The 9626-nt window shown below is 38.3% G+C and overlaps 3 protein-coding genes across 4 annotated transcripts in view; 2 read left to right on the top strand and 1 right to left on the bottom strand.

Moving 5' to 3' along the window:
* LOC127356631 (nuclear factor 7, brain-like) overlaps positions 1–9626 on the top strand; it is a 192625-nt gene that overhangs the window by 120614 nt on the left and 62385 nt on the right. The window lies entirely within an intron of this gene.
* The window catches only part of LOC127356652 (nuclear factor 7, brain), a 181119-nt gene that overhangs the window by 120242 nt on the left and 51251 nt on the right, over positions 1–9626 (top strand). The gene's annotated exons all lie outside the window — the stretch shown is intronic.
* Positions 1–9626, bottom strand: part of gsg1l (gsg1-like) — a 56713-nt gene that overhangs the window by 24909 nt on the left and 22178 nt on the right. The window contains exon 3 of the mRNA XM_051388654.1: positions 2785–2937. Coding sequence (XP_051244614.1) covers positions 2785–2937 — 153 coding nt within the window. The remainder of the gene's footprint in view (positions 1–2784; positions 2938–9626) is intronic.

Below are 9626 nucleotides of genomic sequence, written 5' to 3'. Positions count from 1 at the left end.
CAGTAGAGGGCGGTCACTATGCAGATGAAGAGTATGAAGAATTTAAATACTATGTAACTATATCTGTAAATAATCATAAAAATAACTGCTTAGACAAAAATGTCCTTGTTTAACATAAAAATATTTGATTGTTTACTTCATAGATTCAACTATTAAATTCAAGTTTAATACTGTTAACACATTTCTAAAATTATTAATATGACATTAACAGTAAAAAAAGTTCTGTTTTTTTTTGTGTTTTCTTCTGTAATTTTGCATGGATTAGTTTGTTAATTGACAGATATTTTGTATAATTCTGGACGTTTTCACAACAGAAACGTTGAATAAATGTTGTTTATCAGTGTATAAGCATTGGTAAACTGTCCAAATACAGTTTTTATCAGTGTAAACAGCAATAATTACTGTAATTTCACAGATAATGACTTTTATTACAATTCTATAACTTTTAAAATCCAGATTTAAAATAAGAAAAATCAAATAATAACAGCACTCTGCTGTAAATTTAATTATTTGTATTATAGCAGAGTTCACCTGTATTTATAGCTCATTGCATTGTTTGTGTGTAAAGATCTTAAACATTAAAAAGCCAAACAAACATGTAAAATTAAAACTAAAAACTATTATTATAACTAGTATTTTAATTATAGAAAATTACATTATTTTTTACCATTTGTATTACTCTTTTTATTTCTTACAGTTTACTGGAGTAAAATGTCAAGGCAGACAAATGGAGCACAGTTACTTGAGTACATGTACTTAGTTACTTTTCCACCACTGTGATTCAGATTAAATCTGTCACTGTCTGTTGTGATGTGTGAAGAACAGGATTTACGGTCACGTTCTCCGCTTTTTAAAAAACAACCTCTGGTCTGTTGGAAGCGTCCTGAGAGGGGCGCCGAGGAGGAGGCGGTGAGCAGTGTGCAGCGTGGCGGACACAGAGCCAACAACTTGTGTAAGAGGTTTAACACGAGATGGGAGTAAAATCCCTGGCGTCCCCACACGACGAAGGCTTCCAGGGGATAACCTCTGCCCCCGGACAACCTCTCGCAAATCTGCATCGGTCTCTTTCTGCCTCTCGGAGCACTGAATGTGTGTTAGAGGAGGAATATGACATCTGTGGCTCCTGCTGCTAAATTATTTTGGCTTTACGGATTCAATAGATCCTGCACTTGAGGATGCACTGTATCAATGTATCATGTCCAGATGTACAAAAAAGCCTCTTGGGCCCATATGCCAAACCCAACAGGAAGTCAGCCATTTTTAAACTCCTCCAGCAACACAATATATTGATTATAGCAGCCTACTGATTATATTATGATAACTGAGGCTGAACCCCAACTCATGCATACAGCAATCAAACACAATCAAGTGGCTCTAATTTCCATCATTCCCCAAGAGAGTTGTTTCCATCCTTTTTAGGAATTTCAAGGTCTGTAGTTTCTTTTTAGATGTTGAACTTTCTGTCATCCTGCTCTCAGCTTTAATTATTAACTGTGTTTGACGAGATCCAACTGAACCAAGATTAAAAATTCTCTTTTACAAAGAAGGCAGTTAAAGACAGACACTGACCAGACAGGACACACACACAGCAGGGATTTCTTGTGTAACACCTACAATTCGATACAGTTTTATTTGTATGGCACCAAATCATAACAAAAGTTATTTCAGGACACTCTACAAATAGAGCAGGTGTAGAACGTACTCATTCTAAAAGCACTTGGAGACGGCGGCAAGGAAAAACGTCGAGGCAGAATCCTCGAGCAGACCCTGGCTCTTGGTGGGTGGCTGCCCTGACCGGTTGGGATTACCTACTTTGAAAGTGCATGGAGTTGGGACATAGACTTATTGGTAGAGCGTAACAAGTGAAGTAATTTCACAATCCCATGTGGCACAAAACAAACATTTCCAAATGTCACGTCATCACCAGTAAAGTCAAAAATCAATTGCCACTATTTCAGACTAAGCCAAAAGTTTTAAAACTAGTCAATTTTACGAGACCCCATTTTGTCACGAACCGGCTCAAAGTTCAGACAAAACAAGGGAGACCACACAGATAATTAAGGTTTTAAAACAAAAGAAATGTATTTAACCAATATTAAACTATGCACAAAGTATAAACAATATATGTAGTGTTGTCAGTAGTGTAGTGAGTGTATGGATATGGGATTATGGAAAAACAAAAACAAAACAAATCTAAATAAACACAAAACACAAACAAACCAAGAACCGGCTGGCTGCGAGAAGAGAGAGATGTAACTAACAGGTTCAACTCCCTATATAGCAAGTTAACTAAGGTGTAGCTCATCCTCCAGCCACAATCCTGCACAAGAAGAAGGGGAAACACACAGAACAACCAGAGGAAGAAGGGTCCTCGAAGTCTATAAAAGGCATTCTTTTAAACTAAAGGTTTGATGTGTCTTACCAGGCATCCATCTTACCAGCAGGGGAGCCTTCCCTCCCCCACTTGTACTGTCTTTCAGAGGCTCCATTTTAAAGCAAGAAATTGATATCATATGAAACTAGAAGACCTAACACATCCATTGGTACCAACCATGTGATGTTAGCATGTCAGGAAGTGGACTAAATAACGCTCAGAAGTTGGATGGAAAAACTGACGTGGCAATTTCACATGTGGTTTTTTGCATATGTTTTGAATATTTCTGCATTCTGGAGTCCATAAACAGTGTTGGAATTGCATAAATAGGGAATGACTGGAAAGCTGAGACACATAAGTCAGTGCCCGACTTGTGCCACCCTCAGTCAAAAAAAGTCTGGAGCGCTTACCGGACAGCACGGTGAAGACGGCGGCAAAGGCGTTGAGTTTGAGCCCGTCGATGACGTTGCTGGAGTGGAAAAGCTCGAGACACATTAGGCTGAAGCCGACCACCAGCAGCAGGATGTAGAGCACCTCGGACACCACCGACAACCACAACACGCCTGCAAAGAAAACAACGCACAGAAGGTTTATTTTTCACCAAACCAGAGTTGGTGGTTATTGAAAAGACTAACCAAGAAGTTTATGGGGAGTTTTTGAAGTGTGTTTTACGATTACCTGCAAGGTAAAATTAGTGGTTTTGTTAATGGAGTCTGGTTTACTGTAGCGCCTATTGTTTTGTGCTCTAGTGCGACATCTAGTGGCAGTGAATGTCATATATATATATATATATATATATATATATATATATAAAACTTTAAATAATTATCCATCACACATCCTCCGTCTGGTATTTAATTCTCACATTCTGTCCTATTAAATTTCTGTTGAAATATTTTCTACTTTCTAATTTTCACTTGTTATTATTTTATTATCTGTAAAGAACTTTGAGTTGTTTTTGTGTCTGATGAGTTAAATCATCCACAGTGTTCAGCTGTATGGTTCAAATGCTCTCAAATGACAATCTTAAGTCTGTTTAGAGCTGCCGTTGTCATTCAGATGAGGCACAAAGACTGGGATCTGTGCCAGAGGAGGAATCAAACTGAATGCAGCAATGGCTTGTGGGATGTCTCTCTTTCTGAGTCTGACTACAATTTCCCTTTAGCTCTGTGTCGCTTTCTCTGACACACTCAGTTCACAAAGAGAGAGAGAAGAGCTCCTGGACTCTGGACGTCATGGATTCGACTTGTCAAACATCTGAAGCTTTTCCACTCGACACTCCAGGAAAAAAAAAGACCATCAGACGAACCGTGAGGTGAAATCTGTCGGTGCTGAGAGACCAGATTTCAAAGGGCTCACAGTTCAGACCAGTGGTTCCCAACCTTCTTCCATAAGGGATCCTTTTTCTTTCATTTAGTCAACTGACTGAATCAGATATTTCGTATCATATTTAAAACTGTACAATGAACCCAAACACTGAACTCAGAAAGAAGTTAAAAAATGAGAGATTTGAATGAATTTAGATCAAAATATATGTAATGGACAGCTTCAGGGTCTGTGAAGTGTCATAAACCTGCATTCAATGTAAAGGCCAGCAGGGGGCAGCTCCATTGGATGCAATACAAACAGATACCATTCAGTCTAGAAATAATCCGACTTCTCAGCTGATTTATGAGCTCAGTAAACAGTTTCCTGATGAGTTTCTGGTCTCAGTCTCTAGTTTCAGTCTTCTTCCATACAGCATGATGTTCATTTAGTAACTGATGGTCCCATTTAGAGTAAAACAGACCATAAAGCAGGGTATGCTTTAGGGCGGGGCTACCTTGTGATTGACAGCTCATTCTCAGTGAGTCCGTCCAGCTCAACGCACCAAACTCAGATCAAACTGTCAAACAGTGCTGATCAGATATGGATCCAGATTCTGTTGTTGACGATTTCTCTCCTCAGATCTGTTCACAAACACATTTTACTGTTTATCTGGAGAACCAGAGAGAGAGAACCTGTGTGAGCAGGCGAGCAGCCAATGAGAGCAGCTCAACCCTAATAATAAAAATGTTATTATGTAAAGCGCTTTGTGTTGCTTTCCTATCTGACGTGCTCTTCAAGTAAACTTTCTGTGCCTGTTTTTTTACTAAAACATCAGCGTTGACCTTCACTCTGGCCCTTAATGTGCAGAGATGGATGTGGACATTAGATTTTCATTGTTATTGTATTTCTGTCCTCCAGGCACAGACTGAAGGCGCTGAATTGTCCCTCCATTTATTCTGTCTTTCATTCACTCCTCCAGCGTTGGCTAACCCAGAAACTACAGATGAAACTTTGACGAATCAGGACACTCAGAGCTCAAAACCAGCGGTGAAATATTTGTTTCTGATCGGCCGACGGGAGGAGGTGTGTTTGATATCCCCACCTGCTCGTTTGACACACACTGATTGGCTCCATGCTGTGTCGGCCGAGCCCTCTGGTCATACAGAGAGAGAGAGACATTATGCAGGATGATGAAGTTTTACAACCCTACTGTACTTCTTCACGCTCTGGAAATGTGAACATTTTTAAAGCAGAGAGGAGTTGTCATTCTGCAACCGAAGCTGCCCTCGGGATCCACTCTCACTACCACAACTCTTTCTCCTCTGCTCTCTCCACATCTATAATTTCTGAAAAGGCAAAAGGCTCCTCTTGAATCGATGAGGCTCACAACACGGCATTAAACAGGATTATCTGCTCGCACTGTGCTGCGCTTCGGATGAGGATGAGTTGGAAGTACGACCTCCAGGCTGAGTTTTCAATTTGAACATCAGTGAGTATTCGTGGGGGGAGCTAGGAATCCCTGAGCAGACAAAGTTGGTCGCTAATTTTGTGTCACGCTTCTCTCCAGTCGAGGCAAGTTTTACGTTAGACATTGAGTGTAATATAACAGAATATAATGGTAGGAGGAGGAATGTGGTGCAGACAAAAGTGTAATTAAAAGAAATTGCAGAACAGCCGAAGGAAATCAGAAAATACTTTCTTAATATGATACAACCCACCCAGAGTCCTGGTCGGAGCCACTGTAACGTTAAATCTTCATCTACAACAGTGTCTCAGTGGCCACCGGCGTCATATAAAGTTAATCTATGCACTCTTATCGATATAAAATATATTTGAATAAAATTAACTGGGAAAGTAAATGTATTGGGGAATTAATAGAAAGACAAATGAATACATCAGCAAATGAAAACATTTTTGGTGTGTTTGATGGCATATCATATAATAACAAAATAGAATGGTACAAGGCCAGAAATGTTCTTAAGTCCTGGTCGGAGCCACTTTAACGTTAAATCTCCTTATGACAACGTCTCAGTAGTGTGAAACACATTTCATTTAAAGTGAATCGATGTGTTCTGATCGATCAACCAGCAAAAAGTTGATCGTATGACAAACCTCGATTAACACACACCCTCATTTGCATAATGAGTCAGAAATGTAAAAAGAAAACACAGTAATAAATAAGTTTTGGGAAATAATACGTAAAAAAAACATAATTAAAAGCAATAAATCAAACTGTAAGTTAAATAGGATACAGAAGCAAATGAAACAGAAATATTTATATATTTATGTCACATTTTATAACTTCATTAATGTCTACTTTTATTACAGTGCAAGTTGAGTCATTTGTTTATTTTTGATTCTGGCAGCTGATGTATTTCAGTGTTTCCTAATGTCTCCCTGCGTTTCCAGTCTGCCCGTCTGTCTCTCTATGTGTCTGCTGGTGTGGGCGTGGCTACCTCTCCCTGACTCACCTGGCTCCCGGCACTGTTGCAGTTACACACCTGATCTCAATTAGCTCATCGCCGCCTCTGACAAACTTTACTCTTTAGTTCAGTGAGATTTTGATTCCTTGTTGTTTCCTCTGCTTCAGGATCACAGTCTGCCTCCCGGTAACCGCCACGGGCCACGCTTCCCTCTATCCTCAGATCTCCAGCCATCGCCCCTTTCATTATACTCCCACTACAATAAAGACCTTTTCCACTCTCTGTTTGAGTCCTTATCAGAAGTGAGAGTAAGCAGCAACAAGGACTCGCAGAAATAACAGGTTGGTACACATTAAAATCATCAAGCATCACAGGAGATTCACTTTAGACCACGGACTCTAATTTGAGAGGAATTCGTCTGAACCCATTTGTGCCTGCAACTGAAATTCTGAATTTTAATTAAAAGTGATTGTTTTCATCACATTATATTTAGTCTTTGAGCACATTGGGCGACTGTTTTCGTCCCCTACAATTGTAGAAGATTCCCCAGAATAAGCAGTAAAAGAGAGGTATATTCATTATTTTCAGTACACAACTGTGAGAGGCTCCTTTTATTTATTCCATATACATAAAAGTTGCACATACAAATGTTAGAAATTGGACATATTTAAGAAACTACAAGGAGCATAATCAAGTATTTGATATCTATGACTTTATAAGAAGTTGAATATCAAGGATATGCACACATAAGTGAAACAAACATTTAATAAACAGAATTTTAGCATTTTTTCCTAATTTTTCAAAAATCCTGATTTTGACAAATTGATAAAAGGGTGATTTTTCATGATCAAAATTTAAAGGTCGTACTTTTAGATACTTGCCCCTAGTATGTTGGCACAAAAAAGACAATTAGACCAACCAGAATAAATTCTAATACATAAAATATAAAGCGCCAATGGGTTAAATAATCCCCTCTGAGTGCATTTTTGAAGATAATAAAGTCTTTATGGTCAATAAATGATCAAACTGGGCCAACTCATTCTAAGCTAATGAATTCTTATTTTCGACATATTTTGAGATCTTTAACTCCGCTGTTCGGTTTTAGACTTTTAACGAAGGCGCAGAGGCTCCGATACACCAACCACACTCTCTGGTTCCTCGTTAGCTGCAGCTTTTAATTTCCAATCAGACGATGGAAACAAATTTCAGGGGTATAAAATGCCCGTAAGGGAAACGATATTGACCAAAAATAATTTTCTCCCTCGTTCCCTGTCTCATTGAATATGAATCGGTCGACTGAGCAGACTGAGACTTCATTAAACTGAAGACAGTAGCCAAAATAAAACGGGACTCAAGCAGCACCACTGATAACAGGAAGGAAAGAGCTCATCGGACCGAGACTCATCTCGAATAATTACATCTTTAATTACTACTAGTGTGTGTGTGTGTGTGTGTGTGTGTGTGTGTGTGTGTGTGTGTGTGTCAGTAATGCATGATGTCGACAGTTTCTGTTTTTGATCTTTCTAAGATTTCTGAAAACATGTCAGGAACGCAGGTTTAATAAGATTTAGACCCACTGGGAACATCAGTGACAAGAATATTGATTAATTGATTTACTGCTGGTTTTAAGGATAAAAAAAATTTAATCAGAAGATACATTTTAATGAATCATATTAGGGATGTAACTCATGATTTATGTCTTAATATTTCTATTAATTCTTTGGATTCATCAATTATAATAATTCTAAAGTTTCCATTACAAGTTTTCTAAGCGTAAACTGACACTGGAACTCAAATTCCTTCATTTTAACCGCAGCTACACCAACTAATAGGGATTAAATTAACACTAATATGAAACAGAAAATGAGCAAATCTCACTCTCATAGATTAATTTTCCGTTGACTAATTAGCTAATCGTGTTAGCTCTTAATTAAATAATAGAGAATGTAATTTATGCAGCATCAGACACAAGCTGCTAGTATCAAAAGCTCATTTGACGTTATACTGGAGCTTCCATTGTCTTTATTATTTATCTGGCTACCAGAAGATGATTTTATTACTGTAATTTCCAGTTTGTGTTCAACATTTCTCTTTTAGACAGTTGTCATATTGAGGAAAACAAAAAGAAACAAACTTTCTGCTCCACAATGGATGGATGCATCTTTCATTTAGTTTTGGATTACCTGAGAATAATTTCATTCTTTGCCAAAGAGGGTTTTTTATCCCTCTCGTTTGTTTGTCTGATTGTTTGTCTGCAGGAGTTAAATCAAAATGTGGTGTAAATAAAAGATAAGAGAAAGGGGATTTGTTTCTGTTGAGGGTCTACTAACCAAACTACTGCAGCTAAACCAACCAAATCTTGAAGATTAAACATTTTCTATGTACACAGAGGTCGTGTCTCAGTGATATTTTGGGGAATGTGGAGGGTTTGATGACAGGAAGAGTTCATAATTTACATCCTATGATAATATATATTTGGTATTTAAGGAGGTACGCTACCGTGAGACTAGTTTTTTAAGCTGTAAACTAAATTATAGCACTATGTACTGTGAGGAAACATAAATGCTGGTGTTAATATTGACATTCAAATGAATAAAAATCAGCATTTCATGTCCAATGATGAAATAGAGTCGACCGTTTGGGACTTTACGTCAGACATTTCTATAAAAAAAACAGTGTTAACGTTCCTCTAATCAGAAGAGGGTGTTGTGAATTGGCCGCAGCTTGCTTAGGTTTAGGAAAAGATTGTAAGTTACGTTATGTACCTGATGTCACTTAAGTAGATGAATAAAAAATAACTTATAGATGTTACTTAAAATAAATTGTTTACTTTTGGCCTCACACAGGACACCAGTTTATGGTCTCCTGGGTTTGTCCCTGTTAGAGCCATCCATCAACACCACCTTCATATTCGAACTTTCTTGCTCTTTATTCTACGTCACCTGACTTTAATGGAAGATGCGTCCACACATGAAGCTAGAAGGATACCTACAGCATCATATTTTGAACCAAAAAAGTATTTTGAATACAAAAAAATACACAGTTTGGTTGGTGGGTAATCGTACATTTCTCAGGTGGGTCTGGACTTTGCACTCACGATCACAGTATTTCTAAAATCCTGGCAATGACCCTGTTTCAATGAGTGTTTCGTTACAGTTTTTTTATTAAGAACGAACTTGGATCCGACTGAGGAGCAGCTGTGTGTTATAAAACACCGCAGTGAGCATGTAGGGCTCATAGGACGGCAGATTAACATATTGTATCCTTGTGTGGGAAGCAAGGTCGCCCCGCTCAATACATCATATCATCCACCACTGCTCGATGCAAAGCTCCTGCTCTTCTTCCAGATGGCATTAACAGATGAAACCATCAAAGAACTTTCATTATTAACTACCTGCTCTGCATGAAACAGCGAATTAGTGGCTACGCCCACATGCACCAAAATATTCCCTTTCTTCTGGACGCTCAAATATTCCTTTTATGAGCTGCAGGATATAAACACCATGTGCTGTTAGAAATAA

This window comes from Dicentrarchus labrax, unplaced genomic scaffold, assembly GCF_905237075.1.
Source record: "Dicentrarchus labrax unplaced genomic scaffold, dlabrax2021, whole genome shotgun sequence".
In the NCBI taxonomy this organism is placed as follows: domain Eukaryota; kingdom Metazoa; phylum Chordata; class Actinopteri; family Moronidae; genus Dicentrarchus; species Dicentrarchus labrax.
The sequence above is the reverse complement of the archived record's forward strand: the minus strand, read 5'-3'. Positions and strand labels throughout refer to the sequence as shown.